The sequence below is a fragment of the Sabethes cyaneus genome, chromosome 1, assembly GCF_943734655.1.
Source record: "Sabethes cyaneus chromosome 1, idSabCyanKW18_F2, whole genome shotgun sequence".
NCBI classification, from domain to species: Eukaryota; Metazoa; Arthropoda; class Insecta; order Diptera; family Culicidae; genus Sabethes; species Sabethes cyaneus.
In genome coordinates, this window is record NC_071353.1 from 19,648,360 (window position 1) to 19,670,590 (window position 22,231).

General features: G+C 41.2%; 1 protein-coding gene across 2 annotated transcripts in view; it reads right to left on the reverse strand.

The window, feature by feature from the left end:
• The window catches only part of LOC128732766 (probable maleylacetoacetate isomerase 2), a 49,368-nt gene extending 30,247 nt beyond the window's left edge, over positions 1-19,121 (reverse strand). Inside the window, exons 1-2 of one of the 2 annotated variants that reach the window (XM_053826132.1) lie at positions 18,875-19,121; positions 18,288-18,465 (exon numbers count right to left, since the gene is read on the reverse strand). In XM_053826132.1, coding sequence (XP_053682107.1) covers positions 18,288-18,465; positions 18,875-18,898 — 202 coding nt within the window. In that variant the 5' untranslated portion in view covers positions 18,899-19,121. Of the gene's footprint in view, positions 1-18,287; positions 18,502-18,874 lie in introns of those variants that run through there. The other variant, XM_053826131.1, reaches the window with a different exon arrangement.
• Between the last annotated feature and the right edge of the window lie 3,110 nt (positions 19,122-22,231).

The window sequence follows — 22,231 nt, forward strand, 5'->3', positions numbered from 1 at the left end:
CGAACCCGACCCGAACCCGGCGGGTACGGGTACGGGTGCGGGTTTCGGGCAAATTTTCCGCTACCCGACCATCTCTAATGTCAACCTAAACTGCTGCAAAAAACGATCATTATGACCGTCGCAGTCTGGCCTTTCAATCCAATACCCTTCTGGCAGTTAAAAGACAACCAAAATGTCGTTCGTTCGTCGCCCTTGTGTCCTATATTCATTGCCTTTTTTGCATATTATGTTGCTTGGTTGCTTTATTGGTTTTTTGACGGGTTTTTACCACTTGTATCAAATTTTTCGACGGTTTTTGGACGTTTTGTCGTTATTTTTGTTGTTGTTTTGGCATCTTTCCATCGTTTCTTAATGTCATGTTTTCGTCGTCTTTTGTTTCGCCATTTTTGTTGTCTTTTCGTCTGATTTTGCAATTTTCTTGACGTCCTTTTTTTTGTCAGTCTAGACATGTTTATAGTCTTTTTGTCGTTTTGTATTGTCTTTGTAAGCATTTTTTGCTGCCCTGGCGTTTTTTCGGTACTTTTTCATCGTATTTTGCCGTTTTGTTTTTTTTCATCGTCTTTTCGCCCACTCTTCGTCATTGTTGTCTTTCCAATAGCTTTTCGACGTCTTTGTCTTTTTTAATCTTTAATTTCGGGTTTCGTATTCTTTTAAAAAGCCATGGGTATAAACGTCCTTAGAACTTGACCCTTCTTTATCGACAGACTTCACAGCCGTCGTATTCTACTAAGACGCTCAAAACTTCAGTTGGTTTTATCATTGTCTTTGTATTATAATTTCAACGTACTTCCGTTGTCTGTTTGTCGTTGTTGGATGCTGCTTTTAGTTTTTTTGTCGCTTTTTTCGTCGGATTTTGCCGTTTTTATCATTTTTTTTTGGTTTGATGCCTTTTAACACGTTTTGAATCTCTTTTGTTTTCTTCGTCGTTTTAGGCATGTTTTTTGTCGCTGCTTTGGCTTCTTCTCGTTATCTTATCGTTGTCTTTTTGCCGTCCTTTCGTTGGCTGTTCTACGTATTCGTCATTTTGTCATCCGTCTGTCGTATTTTCGTTCTTGCTTTTTTGTTGTTGTTGTTTTGACGTCTTTTCGTCGTCTTTTCTTCTATTTTTTGTAATATTTTAATCATTTTTTCGTCGTTTCGCCACTTTTTGTTGTCTCTTTTTAACTTTTTTTTTTTGTCAATTTTTCGTCCTTCCGTTTTTTGTCAAGACAATGTTGTCATTTTTAGCCTGGTTCGTTGCTTTTTGACACTCTCAGGACGCTTTTAACCACCCTTTTTGTTTTTTGTCACTTTTTTGGTATTTTCCAGAGTCTTTTGTCAATTTTTTACCGCAGATAACTTTCATAAACATAGCCAAATATTAGTGGAAACATAGTGAATCATTTGTAGATCGATTTCACCTGAGTTCACGGCAAAAAAACGGTATAATCCAAACAGTGAAACGCTTAAATGATCTGGGAGGGCGCCAGACTAGATTAGATTAGATTAAATAACAATAAACCACTTGAAACCCCACGCTAATCTACCTAAAAGAGGGATATACCTATTTTAATATCATTTATTGTGGTAGAAAAAACCATAGGAAGCACATATCGATAATCAGCTGCATTAAGATTACATTTCAGCCTGTTCCATCAGCACTCTGCAGACACGTGTCGTGAGCGAAGGCCAACAGATTGTACATCGTAGTGTCGAAGTAGAACTCCAGCTCCTCGACGCATGGATGCATGGTACCATGCACTAGCGTCCTGAGAACCGAATGATTGTCCAACTCTTCCGCCAGCTGCTGGAAGCCATGATAGACAACTTCGTTGTAATGATCGAGTTCGGCGTCCAAGCGGGACTCGATCTGTTCGCCCTGGAGAACCGGATTTACTTCGGCCACTGCATCCAAGGTGGTCGACACCATTGTTACTGACTGCCGATGGAGATTTCGCGCCAACGGGTGAAATCTGGTCGCCGTATCGAGCACGAAGTGAAGGTTTACACTGTTAGCACAAATCTGCAGCCATATTTCACCACCCGCGATTATCTCGTAAATCGAGTTGTCGACCGTGTCCAGGCAGCTGTGACTGGCATCACTATGATTGCGCAAATCAGCCATTCCTTGCTGTACTTCTTTGTGGATCGTTTGCATTTTGAAAGTAGCCGATCCTAGATAGGGCAGGATATCCGTTTCGATAAATTCACCTTGTAGTTCACTGTTAGACCGATGGGTTCTGCTCAATTCGGAAACCAATTGACGATTTAGATCCTCGAACTGGCGTTGGTAATTTTGCAAATAATCATCACCGGAAGCCAACCCGAAAGCAAGCACCAAAATTGGTGCTACAATTTCAAAATTCAACATTATGCTCATCCAATTTCGACAATACTAACCGAAAAACCACTTCGTGGCAGTGGACCCCTTTGCCAACGATAGTAAATGCAAATGATAAGATTAATTACGCATAATCTAAGTAATAATTTTATTCGATAACATGCAGTACTCCTCTGCGAAGGTCATAATACTATCAATATTTGCAGGTAAAATGGCAATCAGCGCGTCGGTACATTCGTTCGCAGTTTCTACTATCCTCTCCGTCAATTCCGAATGCAAATCCAATTGATCCTGCACAAGAAACTGTCCAGCGTACCACTCCTCATTGAAATGGTCCAATTCTGCATCCAGGCGGCCTTCGATGCTTTCCTTGGAAAGCACAGGATTAACCTCGGCTAGTGCGTCCAAGGCAGTGCGAAGAATGACCGTTGAATCTCGGTGAAGTTGCCTAACCACCGGATGGAACCTTTCGGCGTAATCTCGCTGCATTGCGGTCAGCACCTCATTGGAGCATAGCTGCATCATATTTTCGGCGGAGCTGAAAGTTGTGCTGATAGCAGTTGCGACGGATTCCAAACAGTCTTGATCGGCTTCCGGCTGTGATCGAAGATGGTTCAACTGCAAGTTCGTTTCATAGTGCATCTTCCGTAGATCGACGGTGGAATTAGCCAGTTCCACTAAAATATACGCACGCAGTTGCTGGTGAAGTATCCGGTCCTCTTCCTGTGCCACTGTCAGATCCCATGTCATACGATTGCTGAGCTGGGCAAACTGGGTCTGATATATCTGCAGGAAACTTTCAGCGGAAACCAGAACCACTCCGCAGAGCAGCAATACAGTGTTCAACAACATCCCTACGATTAAAGTGGAAGACTGGCTTTGGTTTAGACAGAATCAAAGGATTTATTAGTCACTGATTAGATTACCCCGAGTCGTGGAAAAAAAACTACGTCAGAGCTAATCTAATCACTTTCCGCTGCCGTACGCTTAAAAATGTGAAAAACCGAGCAACGTAGATCGCGTATGAGTTTAGTTGCAGTTTATCCGTCCGTTCAACGTGCAGCATAAACATGTTCTCGAGGTGGATTCTGTTGATCGTTGCCTGTTTCGGTGCGGTCCACGCTAATGAAGACTACAGTTTTCTGCTTCGCGCCCATTCGAACTTTTCCTCGCTGTCTAGCGAAGTGGAGCTTGAGTTGCAAGAAAAACGGGCCTTCAACGGTTTGCTGGTTCGTGAGTTTAACCGGGAAATCTTGCTGGAGTTCGCCTCGATGGTGCCACATATGCGACAGTCTCATAAGGAGTTTCTGGAATACCTCGAAACTCGCCGAGACAATGTAAGCTCAGAATGTTTCGAGTATGTGGAAGCACTGGCGGGGCAGTTTCTGAGACTACAGGAGTCCGATATCAACACCTGTGCATATTTGACGTACGTGGATTTACAGTCGGATTCGTTGTATCGCTTCCTTCCGTACGAGCATGTGATCTCTAGAGAAAATACTCAATTGACCGGACAAGTGTTGCTAACTTTGAGCCGAAATCCAATTCTTGATAGTGATTACCTAGAGACCGACTTGGAAGCAGAGCTGGACGCGCAAGAGAAATTGTGGATAGAAAATCGGGAATTGTTAAATCAGGAACTGCTGAAGCACGGAGACGATGCTTACATCACCATTAACAATCTAGAGGCATGTCGGGATTATGCGTTCTTCTGGCAGGCTGACGACCAACGTCAAATGCAGGAATATTTGGATATAGACTGTCAGTTCGTTAGAAAAAATGTGAAGTAATTGGTTATATGGACGGTTTATTTCAGCGCAAAAACATTCCGAAAATGTCCTTTCAAGATTCGCAGCCTTGAACAACTAGTGTTGACGTAGATGGATTTAACATTGCCATCTACTGACGTAATCTAGTCCGCTAGTAGCATAAACTAAGTAGGCGCCTGTGACGATTGCCGTAATCTACCGTTTGGGAAAAAACGTTCGGGTTCGGTTATTTTGAGAGTCATTGCCATCTTTTCAGCGTGTCATTTATACGCAAGCGAACTTTTTTCAAGGCCCAAATCCATACAATATAAGATTATCTTTCAAATTTCCGAATTGCAAACACAAACGTTTTTGATATCGAAAGCATTTGGATTACATTGAAACCCATTAAAAATGTGGTTTCGAATTTTGACGTTTTTGTTTCGAATAAATCCTCGAAATACGTCACTTGAAAATGTTATCTTTCTTTAATAGTCTAGTTTCTGAATTATGCAGTTCAATTGCTTACCCTCTGCGCACAGTCGAATAATTCATGGCGAATAATATGACTTTTTTCCGGTCCCACCCAGTTAGCTTCGGGATACGGTACTGGTCTAACAAGCCAGTCGTCGTATGTTCGAGTCTCGGCTGGGAGGGGCTGCTATAGAGTCAGTAGGATCATTGCACTAGCCCCGTAATTGTCCTTTACTCTAATAACCGGCTGCGAAGTCTGCCGATAAAGAAGGGTCAAGTTCTCAATAGGACGTTTATATCCATTGCTTTGCTTTTTTAATGACTTTTTTTTTTGTTAAATAGTCCTGCAGTTTCCAAATAAGCAGATTCAAAAGTTCGTTCAACGAAGTTGTGTATTTTCAGTTTTTGTACTACTTTTTGAAACATGAAAAAGTTGTATAATAATCAAGAAAAGTTCAATATACCACAAAGCTGTCATTGCTCAAAAGATAAAATGATTCCAAAAATTATTGGAAAGTTTCCTATAGAGTTCCTCTGAGAGAAAGAAACGAACAGAATAGTAAAGAGGATTAATTAGGAAGATTACTGTTAATGCTACGATGCTCTCAACATGAACTTGCATTTTTCACTTAGACGGCAATTATAATTCTTCACCATTTTATGCGTTGATAGCATGATATTCCTCACTTTCAGGTTTTTGCTTTCAGACTGTAATATATTTACCTCAATATAATTTCTGTAGTGCGACCGAACTCGTAAAAAGAAATATTTTTATTGTCTGGACAACACAACAGAATGACGAAAAATGACAAAAAGGTGATAAAGAGATAACAAAAAACGGGGTTATGACAACAAAAAACGATGAAAAGATGATAAAACACGAAGAAAAAACGACTAAATGACAAAGAAAACGACGCTAATACAGTAACAAAAGAGTCGACAAATAAGCAAGAACAAAACTATGACAAAAAGATCACAAAAAACGACAAAGAAAACAAAAAAAAACGCACAGTAAGTGGTTTAAAAGTGTCAAAAAGACGTCATTGTTGTACTTTTAAGTAGGAGTTGTTTGGTCTGCCACCATTTGCCACCTTGGGAAATATTGAGGCTCAAATTAGTACTATTTTTCATCAAAAATGCTCAAAATCTCCGAAATTGCAGAAAATCGCGTATAATAATGTTCTACAAAAACGTTGATTTTAGCAAGATAAACAACTTTCTAGAACACTATGAACACATAAAAGTGGACCAGAATAAGCCAGGGTTTAAAAACTGTTTTGTCCACGAATAACGCTTCATAGATAATTTCCATGAAAAGATACAAATATGGTGTCTTTGACAAAGTTATTTGTATTGATATTTACTATAACTTTGCCGAAAGTACCAAACCTGTATCTTGAGTGTAGGAGAAAATAAATTTCGTATCTCACTTTTAAGGGAATTAATCACCCAAAGATTTCTCTCACAAGAAGGGGCTTATTATACCAAGAAATGTTCCTAAAGACACTATATGCGAAAAACTTCACGTTTCGGTGCTATATCAAACGATCACGTATTGTAAGTGCGATGCGGGTAAAAGTGCGATTCAATGATTTATCGGTGCAGATTCCGAGTAAATTTTCTACATTGGCATGCATGGGTGACTACTTTGACAGCTTGAATCTAACGTAAACTTTGGTTGCTTACGAAGCATAGTTGCTGAGCTATGTGCAAATGTTATTTTAGGGCGGTATTGATGTAATTTTTCGTTACACGGCAAATACGATATCAACGGGAGGATATTACTTGTTGAAAATTTGTAGCAGCGTTTTACATTACTCACATATCTGTTTTGAAAATACGGCGAAAATAAATTACAAAATATATTTCGCTTTTCCGTAATTTAATCTAACCCCGTCTAGCACCTATCGGGGTAAAAGTTCGATTCACGGACGGGGCAAAAGTGCGATTCATGGACGAGACAAAAATGTATAGCTAATTATATACAGCTTTAGGCACTATATTACAGGTACTAGAACTGAAAGATCTGCTGAAAACTGTGTGTTCTACAGATGTTGGCCGAAGAAAATCAATATGTTTCCGCTGATGAAACAAAAAAACAAACGTTTGGAAAAGTTTCGATCTAACGGATGCTGCAATACACCAGCGTAAAATAGAAAAGGTGCAAATTGAGAATATTCCTTACCGAAACATAACGCAGATTGAAGATAATATGGTTTTGTTAGCTAGCTACTGCTGTGATAATTTCATGGATTCTAGCTGAAATTTTGCCCCGCGGCATTCGCACTTTTGCCCCGCTAATGGCGTACTTGAGCCAATTATCGCTCTGTCACAATACAATAAAGGCAAGGCCACCCATTTCACATAAATTCGTTTGGCATAATGCTGTTTGACATAACGTCGTTCACCATAAAACATTATCGTAAACATAAAGGATCATTTGGCAGAAAAACGTTTGACATAACGCCCTTTTGGCATAATTCCGTGAAAAATATCTTGACTTTCCATAAATGTACGGCGGCAACTCAATTTGTGATTTCAAATTCCTGACCGTTTCTAGAAATGGTCGGGCTCCGCGGCTTCAGATCAGAAACCCGAAAAAACCCGAACCCGTCGGGTTCGGGCTTAAAAGTTTTAACAAGTGTCGAGTTCGGGTTTGGCCGGGAAAAAATATTCGGGTTTGGGTTTAGCGGAAAAATAAACCCGGGTTTGGGAATGAGTAATGAGAAACCGGATTATCTCCATCTTTTTAAACATAAAAACAAGTAACAATTTAATGACTTTTAGTATGAGTTTAGTATCAGCTACACTGGGTTGATCGCTTTTTAGACGGTTAGGAGTTTTTGGATTTAGACCACAAGTTATAAACACCCAGAATTCGTTAGTTGGATCATGTCATAACTGTGCCCCAACAAGCAATTGATCCGAAGTTTCGTGCTTCGGAATAGTTGCAAGTTTAAGTGTCTTTAAGAGCAAACTCTTTTGTGTCTGCTATCTTTAAGCTAGTTTGGAGAATTTTTAAATCTTTTGGCGATTTTAGATACCGTTATAACATACAGAAACAAGATCCAAGCATTTCAAAATAATTTTTAGTTTTGTTATTTACATGGTTACATAGAAAACTTGAAACAAATTCCCACGAAAATTCGGGTTCGGGTTGGGTCCGGGTTTGACAGAAAAAAATTTCGGGATCGGGTCGGGTATAAGTTTGACGAAAAAAAACGTTTCGGGCCCGGGTCGGGTTCGACTTTGGAAAATATGAAACCCGACCATCTCTACTCGGTTTCCTGATAAGAAAAAATCCTGGCTTTCCCGGTTGAGTTGCCACCATGATAGATGACTCAGAGCGAGACGAGCTTACATCTTCGTAGTCTCTGTGCCAACAACCGCGGAGGCTTACCAAAGTCAAACAATTCCTCCACCTTTGGAAAAATTCATACACATTTAGTAATTGGATTGTTATTTCCAAACGCAGTCCGGTGAAACTGGGCTAGCATGAATCCCGTCGAGCGCAGCGGTCGTTGCGATGCGCGAAAATTGATTATGGATAGCAGCATTGGGGCGTCAATTTCGTCATTGATAACTTTAGTCCCAAATAACGCGTTGCGTCTGTGTTCCAATGTGTCTAGATCGAGTAAACGGCAGCGATCTACGTAAAGGGTCAAACAGAATCGTGCGTCAACGCATCCATCAGCGTCAATTTGCCAGTTAACGAACGGACGCATTAAAGCAGCATTCTGTTTCGCCCATAAAGAGGCATCCCAAGTCGCCAATTCCAAGTCACAATTCGCTAATAGTGGACGAACTACGGTGCAATACAACGATTTAAGACAGTGGGCATCCTTAAAATTGCGACCAATCTTAAAGATGAATCTGATCTGCCTTGGAAAGAATTGATTCACAATGTAGGTTGAACGTATATTTTTGTGTCCAGCCTCCAAAGACTTCAAGGTCATTAACTCGGTCCACTCAGCGTAACTCAATACCATCGACAATGTAACCAAAGAGATTCGGTGAAAACTTATAACTTCACATTTGGCAACGCTTACAATGAGCCAGTTCCGTTTGCACTAGTAACTGACATCTAGCATCCGACAGTAGCGCAATATCGTTAAAGTACAGCAATAAAAGCCATGGTCCCAAATTGCTGCCTTGAGGAACTCCAAACTTATTAATAAACACCGATGAAATAATGGATCCAAGTTTTATACCAAGCACTCTACCACTGATAGATGAGCTCTACCATTCAACCATTTGTTGAGAAGCACTGAGTTGAGACAGTTTCTGCAAGAATTGTATGGTTAACTCGATCGGAAGCAGCTTTAAGGTCTGTATATATCACATAAATTTGTTCCTTGTCTTCTATTTCCGAAATAAACATCGATGTAAACTTCAGCAGATGACTGCAGACAGACTTACCGGGCAAGAAACCGTAAGCAAAGCCTTGGGTATGTACATATTTAAGGCTTGACCCTTCTTAATCGATACACTTCGCAGTCGGTTATTAGTATACAGGCGCAAGGTTATAAACCACAAACTGCAGGTATTTCTTGAAGAAATGCCGATCGTACACCTAGCGAAAGGAGGTGGGCCGACTAAATACGTCGCAAAGTGCTGGAAAACAGCGTGGCGAAATACGTTCTTTTCAAGAACCTCCGTCGACACCACAAATAGATGGTCAGTGATTATCAACAGATGGATCGATGAGGAGATTGTAACAACTGGAAAGAATGACTAGGGGAAACAAATCCACGACACAATGAATACCACAGCACGAGAAATATTGGGTCCTTCTGTCGCGGCCATATCCAGAGAGTGGTTTGATTGAGAGTGCCAACGAGTGACCGATGAGAAAAATCGAGTTTGAACCCCAGAGTTGGGTAATATCGAGAATTTAACTTGCTGACCCACTTTTTGTTCATCAACTTCAACGCTGCGTGCGATTCAGTAAAGCGATTCGATTTAAGGCAGACAGCAATATAATATGAAAATTGAATCTTACATTTTACAAAATGGTTTATCAACATAATTACCTCAACACAAGGGTTAAATTTAAAGTCGAAATTATTACACTTAAAGTATCTTTTTCAGAGGCAATAACAACAATTGTATAATTATGCACATAATACTTATAAACGAAAGGAGAATAATACTGTTGAACTTTGCTATTTTTTTATATTTCCTTAAAACATATACAGAAGCATTAATCCGAATCATCACCATCGTCAAAACACTGTTCTAATTCATTTTTAACGTACTCAATTGTATAGTCAAAGAAAAACAATGCCTGCTCCAAGCAGTTTTCCACCATCTCCAGCTCAACCTGATAGGTTTCCCACTGTTCGGCCAGCTTGTCTTGTAACGCCTTACCATATTGTAGCCACACTTCATGGAAAAACTCCAAACCCTCCCGAAGGTACTGTTCTCTGGCCGCTTCCGTGGATTCCAGCTCGAATGCAACCATGGCCTGATTCAGGGCCAGAAACGTAGCCAACTGTACCGAACCAAGCGTGTCCTGCAGTTGTTTTAACGCATTCGGCGAAATTTGATTGTGCACTAATTCATTGCAGTTGGACAAATCATCGCCCAACACTAGGGCATATTTCTGCTGCGCTTCGAGAGCGTCAGCCAGGCAAGCTTTCTGCACCTCGGTTAGCTCACCATTGAATGACTCGATGTAGTCCAAGGCTTGCGCGGTTCGATTTCTCCCACGAACCGTGTAGTAGCCGATCTTCTCCAGCGATTGTTGGGTGAAGTTTCGTACCTGGAACCACTTCTGTTCGCGGATTTCCTGCAACTGCGCACTTACGTCGCGACTGAGGTCTTCAATCTGTTGCTGATAATCACCGAGGGAAGCTTCACCATCAACGGCGGCAATCGCTAGCAGTGCGATCACGATTAAAAATTTCGAAATCATGTTCGGTGCGTTTCAATTCTGGATGTTGAATGTGGCATGTTCAAAATCTGCATCGTTCGGTAAAAAACTTCCTATCTAATCGGCTGTCGGTCGGTAGCGGGATTAGATAAACCGGTTGGATCGCTAGCTAGCAGAACGATTTATTCGGCATTTCACTAGGAACAGTGAAGGTTTTCATTGTCATTGCCATTGGCTAGTCGGTAAGATTCTGCAGGCTAATCAGAGCTGGGATAAGATATAGTTTACTGCCGTCTACCATACTTTCGTCTAGACCATTGATTACTTGAATTCCACCGCAAACTAGAATGAAATGTCTAGTAGTTTTGCTGGTATTAACTGGAATTTCGGCGCACGAGGAATATCAAAATTTCTTCAACGCGTTGGCGATAGAAATCGACAATGAGGTGACCAGTTTTCGAGCAGCATACAGCAATGCTCACTCGACTGTAATTCAACCGATGGTCCGGACATTGGACACATATTCCGTGCTCGCTCGGCAAACATTCCTTGAAAAGGAGACAGCTATTCGGCTGGAAGAGGAAGCCAATGATAATCCTTGGGCGGAGTCCTGCTTCTCCTGGGCTTACGGATCGCTGCGTTCATTTGCGATGTTTGTCAACTGGAGCGTTCAGGATTGTGCAGAAAAAGCATACGCAAAAGTTTCGGCAGAAATCCAGTACCGATTTTACTCCCACGCTCACGACGCTATGCGTGCAGGAACCGACGGTAAATCGATTGTAATGGATGCTTTTGCTACGTTCACCAACGAAACCTTACAGCTGCAGTTTTTGAAGGAAAACTATGAATCGTTAGAATTATTATGGAACAATCATCGACGGGTGATGAAGGAAGAAATACAACAAAATGAAGACACGGCAGAAGAGATTACGGGCGAGATAAACGATTGTATGTTGAGCACGATGGAAGTAGTTGACTCTTCTATGCAGTTCGTAGAAAATGATCTTCGCTTTTGTTTGGATAATATGCCAACTAGTTAAACGGATTATTTTACCGCAATAAAATCCAGACGAGTCACTATTCCCTGCAGTTTTTGTTTTTATTCAAATAATATTGCAGAAATCCCATGTGAAAGTTGTACTCTTCGATAGCTTTTTCTGTACATTCTTTGGTCTTTCCTGAGATGGTCGTTCCAAAAGTTCCGAACTTAGTTAATTTTTCCTTCATTGCTGCTATTTTCCATGGATGCTGAGCTTTAGCTAGCTCAAGTTTTTCTCCCAGGACCTTCTCCACTGTCTGAACCACAAGTTTTTCTGACAACTCTTGGATCACAACACTGGTCATTTCGATAGCTCTCTGTCTAGTCTGCTTTAGTAAAACAAGCCAATCCTTATGCTGAAAACTAGTGAGCGACTCCGTAGCTTCCAGTGCACACAGCTGGACGGCTTCTACGGCTTGCTGTGCGTGACCTCGGTACAAATTCGCGACCACTTCGATGCAGTACTTATCGGTTATGTTAAAGTCTTCGATAAAATCCCCAATCGTTAGGTGAATCTGCTGAATTTCGACGTTTGCCTCGGCCAGTAGGTGAATTAATTCTACGTTTAATTCCGTTACCAATTCTTCACAGAGATACTGCATTTCTCGAGACGTCTTGAGCAGCGATGTGGCTAATCCGTTAAACTGGTTCTGCAATAATTGTAGTTCGGATTTTCCTAGAGCTGTGTCGAAGTTGCAACCAAATAATATGATTATTATTAGAACCACTTTTGACATGATGTTCTGGGCAAGTATAAAGCTCCAACTGCAACGGTGAACTACGGTAGACTGGTAAATCTCTTCCAACCGGAGCAACCTATTAAGTGTTCGATTATTGATAAGAAGGCTCGTATAGGGAACAAAGTACACCCAATATACTGGCGTTGTTTTCTCGTGCGCCCAATTGCACGTGAGGCTTGCCTTCTTTAAGCCCTGGATTAGCGAATGACTGTTGTGCAAGTCTCTTTGGAAACCTTGATTGATGGGGGTCATATTTGTGATATCGGCTGATGGGCTCGCGCTGCTCGACAGTACCAAATCGATGTCGTCATTGGAAGATTAGTCACCAGATTTTAGGATTCGTAAATTATGTTTTTATCGTAAACAGCGCTGGCAATCGGACGATCTATATCAGCGAACAACGGTCAACCGGCGGAATTGAAAATGTAGTCTAAGGCGCAGTTCCACATTGCTTTTCGGTCATTTCTGTATGCGTTGAGGCGTTTTCTGGCCGCAGGCAAGACAGGCTACGAACGATTCGATACTTTAGAAATATTTGAACCTAGTTGAAAAGTTTCTTGGGATTTGAGGTCCCTTTTGTCTAGTCCGCAGTGGTTCAAAGGATCATCACTACCGGCGAGCCACAGGACCTGGGGAGGAGTAGTGGGTTCGAATCCAGTTGTAATGCTCCGATTACAGCTTGGTTCGAACCATGGATCCCCCAGATTGGACAAAAAGGAGCGATACACAACTTCTTTAGCGTTGCTTCTATGGCCCTTCCTTAACTAATTTCTCCGTTCTTTCCCCTTCACGCGTTATTCACGTTTTGTTTGGAACTCCATCAATATCTTTGTTTCATTACTTTCTTCTACCATCCCCTACGTTAAATGTAAAAAATAATCATTATAAAAATTTAATCATATGCCTGATCTCATTGAAGATCAAGCGGTGGGTTGGCGCTTCCGACGGCGGGTCGCCAACAAATACTCGCGGCCTATGACCGTCCCATCCGGATGCTACAAATGAACAATTTCTACTATGGTACGAGTAAATCTCAAGATTTTTCCAAGAACCTGAAGTTGTAAGTCTGGTGGGAAAAGTTGCGAAAATTAGTAGTATGGCATTTATCTCCTTCAAAGTCGGTCTGGATCCCGTTCTAAAGTGGAATGCACTTGATCCATCGACTTGGTCGGAAGGTATTGTATTCTGCGAAAAGAAAAATCGGTGATCTTGAGCTGTGAATCCCCCACCAACGTCCGATACCCCACGCGTGTTAATTTAGACGATAAGAACTTACCCTTACCGCCACCGATGATGACCTCTAGTTTTATTATCAGAATGTAAGAGGATTGAGGGCAAAACTTGACGATATCTTTCTGGCATCTTTCGATTGTAGTTACGACGTAATTATGATCATAACGGAGACTGGGTTAAAACACCGCATCCATTCGCTGCAGATTTTAGGTACCTCACTCAAGTTTCAATTTTCCGTTGCGACCGATCCACTGTTAACAGCGACAAGTATAGTTTTAGCGGTGTGTTGATTGCCGTTGTCGAGCGGCATGGTTGTTCCCGCATTGACACATGTAACGGCATTAGACTGGAGCAAGTGTGTGTCTCTGTTACGATACGGGGTGATCGTTTCCCGATCAATATTTACATTCCTCCCGACAAAAGCCGGTCAGTTGATCTAATTGAAGAACACATTAGCACCGATTTCGGAAAAAATGGTGTTATGTCTTCTCTGAAAGAAGTGATCAGCTTTATAGCTAGGGATCTGAAGATCAAGGATTCGGACGTACATTCGGTTTATCGGGATTCTGCAGAAAACACGTTTTTCGTCAAATTCATCGATGAGACAGTGATGAAAGAAACCACTCAACAGCTACGAACAACCTTTACCTTTACATATGGCGATGGCAAAAAATTTCAAGTGCACGTGGCAGCAGCAGACGGATTCTTTCGGTACGTTAGAATGTTTAACCTCCCACCTGAAGCTACTGATGCGGACATTGCGAAGGTGATGTCCAAATTCGGAACAGTGCGTCAATTAGTCAGAGAACAGCTTCCTTCGGACCTAGGCTTCGTTGCATACAATGGTACACGCGGTGTCCACATGGAGGTTAAGTTGGAAATACCTCCGGCACTGTATGTCGGGCATTTTAAATGCCGAATCTTCTATGAAGGTCTTCGAAATCGATGCTTCATATGTAAGGAGGAGGGCCATGTGAAGGCACAGTGTCCATCGCGCTCTTCAGTGCAACCGAGAATTGTTAATTCAGCCACAATCAGCGATGGAGATCGTCAAGCAGCGTCATTTGCAGCTGTCACAAAAGGCTTGAATCATGTTACTACGAGTACGAGTGAACCTTTGGAGCAACAAGAGGAAGTGCCTGAGCTACAACGTCTGATTCCTCCGCTAGCGTGACGGTGAGCGGAGAGCTGATGGAAATATCCCCCCTTCAAGGACATTTCAACAACAAGGTGAAGAGTGGAGAACTATTTCACCGAGGAACAGTCGGTCAATGGAAAAACGAAGGAGCAAGAGATTAAACACGCAAAATAATGAAAACTTCGATAACGATGTGTTAAAAGGGATCGAAGGTATAGCAAACAAAAGGAGCAAGTCGTCAGCCGCAAAAAGGGTTAGTAAGTCTCAATCTTAAAAATGACCTTTAGCCGAGTTATTGTTAGCATTAATCTAAATGCTATACAAACATGTTTAAAGCATTCCCTCCTAAACGATTTCATACAGAACACTGCTACAGACACAGTTTTATGCCAAGAAGTAGCTTTTCAAAATTTCTCGCTTGTAAGTACGCATTCAGCGATAGTAAACACAAAAAATTGATACGAAGAGGGCTTAGTTATGGCGATATAATTTGTGATCCCAGTGGGAGAATTATTTCTGTTAGAGTAAGTAATACAAATTATATTAACGTATATGGTCAAGCAGGCTTTCAGTACAAAAAAGAACGAGACATGTTGTACACTAGCGATATTGCAATTCACTTAAACAAGACAGGCGTTCAACATCATGTGATCGGCGGTGACTTTTACTGCATTTTAGATGCAAAAGATTCCAGAGGTTCAGCCAAAAATTACTGTAGCGGACTAAAAACACTCGTTACAGGTTTAGGTTTGAAAGATGTGGAAAGAGACTTTCAGTTACCATCGCAGTGGTCGTTTGTGTGGGGACCTTCTGCTTCTCGCATTGACAGATTCTATGCACCGCCCGAATCTATAAGAAGTATTTTGTCCTTTGAAACAATTTGTGTTGCTTTCTCAGACCATAGAGCAATTTTGATGAAGATCAATGTCAACAGAACAGCTCTAGGGCTGCATTTCGGTAAAGGATACTAAAAGGAAGATTAATACTTCTTTCGTTAACAACGATGTATATGAAAATGAATTTTGTTTTCAGTATGAAGCTTTGCAACTAAGATCCACTTATCGTAGAGATCATTTCAATTGGTGGACGAACCATTTTATACCAAAAGGTAAGCAGTTCAACAGGAGTAAAAGTATTCAATTTAATCGCGATGTAACAGACCGGAAATCTGAACTGTATAGAACATTATTTGAGCTTTCCAGTAGGCAAGACGAAAATATTGATGTTACTATGGAAGCTGTAAAATATTTTTGTTAATATTATATTAATATAATATAATATAATATAAATTATAATATAATATAAATTATAATATAATATAATTAACATATAATATGTATATTAAAAAAAGCCGGCTTCGTCGAGGGTCGGTCTACAACGGATCAAATATTTACACTGTGGCAGATCTTCCAAAAGGGCCGTGAATACAGAGTTCCCACGCACTATTTATTAGTTGACTTCAAAGCCGCATATGATATCATCGACCGAAAAGAACCATGGTAAATTATGAACGAGAACGGCTTCCCCAGAAAGCTTATCAAACAGATTCACTCTTCGATGGATGGTACACAGTGCTGTGTTCGGGTTTCGGATGGATTGTCAAGTTCATTCGAATCACAATGAGGGCTTCGTCAAAGTGACGGTCTCTTATGACTGTTGTTTAACTTAGTGCTACAAGGTGTTATGAACCGAGTGGATATCAACACGCGGAGTACGACCTTCAACAAATCCAGCCAATTCTTCTGCTTTGCCGATGACACGGATATTATCGGCAAAACTTCTGTGGATGTGGCAGAACGTCTAATGCAAAGTAGGAGGAAGTCGCCTGTGGCCGGACAGCGACAGAATACTCAGAGTTTTCGAAAGACAAGTGCTAATCTTCGATGTGGCAGTGTACAGGAGAACGGAGCATGGAAGTGAAGGATGGACCATGAACTCGCTCTATGGTGAACCAAGTATTCAAACAGTCGCTAACGTGGGATGGATACTATGGGCAAGGTATGTTGCAAGAATACCGGACAACTAGCTTGCAAAGATGGTGTTTGCTTCCAATCCGGTAGGAACCAGGTGACCAGGAGCGCAGTGAGCAAGATGGTTAGGCCAGTTGGAGCGAAATCTGATGGAGAGTACAGGGTGTCCAAGGAATTGGATAGCCCACAATCGAGTAAAATGGAAACTTTATTGATTAGTTTATGTCTTAGGACGGCAAGCCAACTAAGGATAGACTTTATTGAAAACTTCGAATCGAGAGAGTGCAGAGGAAAATTTTCCCCAGTATCCCGAACTTGGTCTAGATACATAAGAACGTCCTAGCAAAATTTAAAGGGCTTTGCTTGTGTCAAAACTGTAACACGGCAACGTTGATTAACCGCAATTCCTTTCGTTAGTAAATTTCCGCGCAGTACAAAGGACTTTGCGACTTATATGGACCTATAAGAGGACTATAAGCTGTCCTTGCACACTGCTGCTCGTTTGGACTCAACTAAAGGATAACCTCTACTAGTTAGTAAGCCTAGGAAAATGCATGCACCTTTATAGAGGTGGCTTCTGCGGGGGGCCGATGCTTCCGACTTCATTTCGTCGTTCAATAACCCTAACGTTTGATAAAGATGAGGCGCTCTGTCAGAAACCTGTTTACAGACAAGGCTCTTATACCTAATAGTGGATTATTACCCATCTTCGAACTTTTTTGATTGTCCAAAATGCTCCTGATTCCAGTTCTTCTACATGAAAATTTCAATTTATGAAACGCACAAGTACTTTCTGCTCCGGTGAAGCATATTCAGAAGATCGAAGTAGACTGCGACCGTGAACGGGTGTAGACAATTGTTCTTGTCCAATTTTTTCTATCGCTAAAATTTAATCTTTGAAGTTAGTTTAAAACGTAAATTGTGTAATTAACAGGCATTCTAACTGGTTGGAATGTGAACAGTGCTTTAACGAGAGTTGACGGCTGCTGTTACATTCGGAATTATTTCAAAGATTCCGAACGACATGCAGTTTTCTGAAACTATATTAATTGGCCATCAAGAAACTTTCTGGTGGGCGATCTTCATTATCTTATAAGCACGAAAAGCAAGTGTGAATTCAAGCATATATTTTCTCAGCGAACATTATGGAAGGCCATTCTTCATTTCGTTTACCATCCTTGGTACGTATTGGGGCTCCGCTAAAATTTAATTCGGTTTGATAGTGATAGAAATACCAGAACAAGAAATTTTATACTTCTCCAATTCAACACATCGAATTACCGTAATGCCTTCATTGTACAGGCAACGGTTTTGTGGAACCAATTTCAGTTGTTATAAAATAAATTTAATTTCGAAAAAGGTTCCATCATGAGTGTCTTGGTTGGCTGATTGGAAGGAATTTGATCTAAATGATTTAAAAATTAGCATTGCGCCGTTGTTCTGAAATGAACTTAGTAGTTTAAGTAAAGTTAATTACTATACTTTTTATTCTAAGCACTGATTTTTCTGTCAACAAGAATATTTACACAAGCGAGAAGTTATTTTCGATAAACAATAATTAGAAGAGGCCATCATTGACATCATTATTTATTTTTCTGCTATAAACAGACACTTCTAAGTTGTGCCCAAAATCAACACTGAACTCAAACAAGGCAGTAAACAAGTACAGACCAACAACCAAATATTGCAAACGCAATTGAACATCATTTTCTAGATAGGATAAAATGAATAATTCCATTTACAAACTTACCGATTTGCAGCGCCGGTACCTGTTCCATCGGGTTGACCTCGCGGTACTCGTTGCAGTGCTGCTCGCCTCCGGATTTGATCAAACTGATCGGTTTGATGTCGTACGGAATTTCCTTCAGGTTCAGTGCTATCCGCACCCGCCAGGAGCAGGAACTGCGCCAATACGAGTACAGTATCGGCTGCGAAATAGAAACATTGTTCACGTCAGTCGACATGTTAGCAGACGTTCCGGACGGGACTGTGGTTAGGCCAAAACTGTTGGGTGCTTTAAAGAATTCCGATAGGCGACCCGTTGTCAAGCATGCTTCGGGAAGCAGAACTGGTTTCATTTGTGTAATATTTAAATATAACCTGTTTCACTTATTAGCCAACGGATAGCTTATCCAACTTATCGCTTAGAAACAGAATACAGTGTTTGCCTACCCGTCCGGGGTATTCTGTTTGCTTAATCAAACATTCCAATTGGAAATTCTCAGCTGAGTGGAAGCAACCAACCGGCTTAATTTGCCGGTCAAGGTCAGCATTGTTTACAAACTAGTAAGCTAAAGAGTAAATTAAATCCCCAAGCCAATGATAAGTAAAATTTACCTTTGACATCGCTGAAAGCGACATCGCATTGTGGAACTTTGAGTAATTAATTTTGCTGCCGTATCGTTCCAACTTGAATGAAATTTTTCACTGTTTTCAACTGAACGAACACACGAACGATCACTATAACTCCGTGCTCTCAGCAAGTGTGAAGAAAATATGTGGTTCTCTGGTAAAAATATCGTTAACGTAATAGTTTGCGTAAAATGGCAGAAGACCGGCTTTTGTTAATCACTGATCCGCTGCAAGCAGTTTCCAACTTGCCTTTTGTTTGATATTTTTACGCTTTCAGTTGTTTTGTTTTGTCTGTATATGCCGTGCTGTGTTTCCAATCGGCAACACTGCAATGTTAGCACATGCGCGCTGTGGCGCGCAGTGAACTGACAGCATACAGAACATCTACATACAACGTAACACAAACTTTAACCGATTTTGTTTTTAGTCAAGTTGATTCACTATATTTTACCTATATTGTACCTGGATTAATCCAGATTGTTTTCTCTAATGCCAATGTATATGACAAAAGAAAACAGCAACATTGCAGTTGTCACTCTTTCTCTTTCTCACTCACAGCATTCGCATTGTCGCACTTTTTGTGCCAATCGCACTTTTAGACTGCGGTGTCCAGTAAGGTGCAAAATGCGGGATACTTTCGCTCACAAACGGTCGAATGAAAAAAATCTTTCATTGTTATTGTGCCATGCAGCAATTATACGAGTCCAACGCAAATTTATATTTGAGTAATAATAATCGCGTACCTACTAATAAACTGAAAATATGAATATTCTGTCAACCCCTATTTCATATAAGATATCAGTTTTGAATAAACTCTTGCAATATGAGGATAAAATCGGGCAAAAGATAGGGTTGTTCGCTCACTTATAAAATAACGGTTCACTTTCAGGACATCAAATTGAACTAGTAGATTTATCGCTGTTCTGACTTTCGAGACACTTGTTCCGAGGCGAATGACCACACCGGTTTGTAAAAGTCCGTCGCGTTGCTTTTGTTACGAGAGTTCGTGCGCACCGTCCGATTGTCTACTCTAGAATAACCTATTTCTATCAAGCCTCATACCGACCGCTTCGTGTCGCGTGCAAGTAGTAGTTCTCGCTTTTACCTAGATGAGTGCAGGGTGGCCAGTTCAACTCGTAGAGATTACTCAGTATGAATAACACATCGTTACATCCCTCCCTTTTTATGACTTGAGTCAAAAGTTTATAAACGCTTTTACTTTATTCAAATAAACCACTAATTTACATATGGCATCTTAAATATCTACTATGTAATCATTATATTTATTTGGCATTTTACATGCCCTGCGATTCGATGGTTGGTTACCTGTTGAGACATTTATCTTTTGATCAGATATATTTACCTGTGGTTCAACCGTGGTCCCTGTTTCTTCCGACTCGTTCATTGGTGTCGCTTCGTTGCCTCGAGTATCTTCAACTGCGTCTTTATCTAGCCTTTTTAGGTGTGTGCTATTCCGCAGATATACTTTCCCTGTGTCCATCGATTTTACCTTAATTTCACTGCGGTTTACATCAACTACTTCAAATTCTTCGCCTCTAAAAGTTGGTCCCAATGCACCTGGATTTAGATTACGCATAAGAACCGTATCTCCCCTCCTCAAAGTGTGATCTTTCACGTGACGTTGGTCGTCGGCTCTTTGTTTATGGTACTCTTTCTTGGCCATATCTCTATCTCTAGCCTCCTCCCATTGCAAGTTGTATGGTGTGCGTATCGATGGAATGCGTGTCCTAATCTCGCGTCCTAGCATCATCTGTCCTGGTGAAACTCCAGTTGCCTCCTGAGGCGTCGCATGGTACATTGTTAGGTACTCGTAAAGATCTACCTGCCAGTCTGTTTCTTGAATCTCACTTATTTTCAGTCTCTTACCAATGTTGCGCATTTGCCGTTCAACAGCGCCATTCTGTTCCGGCCAGTACGGCGTGGATAAGTTTAAGTGTATACCATAACAAACACAAAAACGAGAGAATTCATCTGCCCTAAATTGAGGTCCGTTGTCTGCTGTTATCGATCGCGGGATACCAAGGGTGCTAAACATCCGAAGCAATGCTGTAATAACGCGTTGAGCTGTTGCTGGCTTCATAGGTTCCACTTGGATAAAACGTGTCGTGTAGCATACAACTACTAGTAAGGATAGCCCGCCATTTAGTCCTTCCTTGAAGTCGATCGCAACGTCTTGCCATGGCCCTGTTGGTAACCGTCGTAGCATGGGGTTCGGACTATCTGGGATTGCGGTCATTTTACAGGGTTTACAGTTTCGCACTGTGGCCTCTACAAGTTTATCCATCAATGGGAACCATACTTTGGCTCTCAACTGAGATTTCATGGCTGTGCATCCTTGATGTGCCGAATGAGCGAGTCGAACGACTTTCTCTCGCAATTGCCTCGGAATCACGATTCGATCTCCGCGTAAGATGAGATCGCCGTATACCGTCAAGTCATCTTTGATTGTAGCTGTTTTATATTCAGTGGGTACTGCGTCCCAGTTTCCGGAATATATTGCGTCTTTTACAGCTTGGAGATCGTCATCTCCTGCTGTTGCCTTTTCTAGCTCCTCGATTGTGAATGCTGCTGGCTTTATTTCTTCCGCAAGCCAGGCAACACAGTCGGTTTCACTGTAGATTTCTGGAGTCTGAGACATTCTTGATAGAGAATCAGCAACGTTACTCGCTCCAGGTTCGTACCGGACTATGAAATCAAAACTCTGTAGTCTTAGTATCCATCGTTCTATGCGGGCTGACGGTTTAGATTGAACTCTATTGAATAGGTATTCGAGAGGCTTACAATCCGTTATAAGTGTAAAGTGAATACCGTATAGGTACACGAACAATTTCTCCATTGCCCAAATAATTGCCAAACATTCTTTTTCAGTTTGACAATATTTTTTTTCGTGTACTGCCAAACTTTTGGAAATACAGGATACTGGTCTGGGTACGCCATCTTTTATTTGGACTAAAACCGCCCCCAACCCAAATGGGCTTGCATCTGTTATGAGCTGCGTTTCGTCTGATGGGTCGAAATATGCTAATGTTTCAACTTTCCCTAGAATTGACTTTACAGTTTTTAGTTCTGTTTCGTGAACGCTTGTCCACTTGAAACAACTCTCCTTGTGGAGCAATTCTCTCATGTGGAACGTCAGTGAGGAAAGATGCCGCACAAATCTTCCAACAAAATTAATCAGTCCCAGAAGTGACCTCAACTCAGTTACTGATGAAGGAGCTTGCAACTCTAGTATAGCTTTTACCCTTTCGTCTGTAGGACGGATTCCCTTGTTACTCACGCAGTGTCCTAAAAATACAACTTCTGAGACAGAATAAACCGATT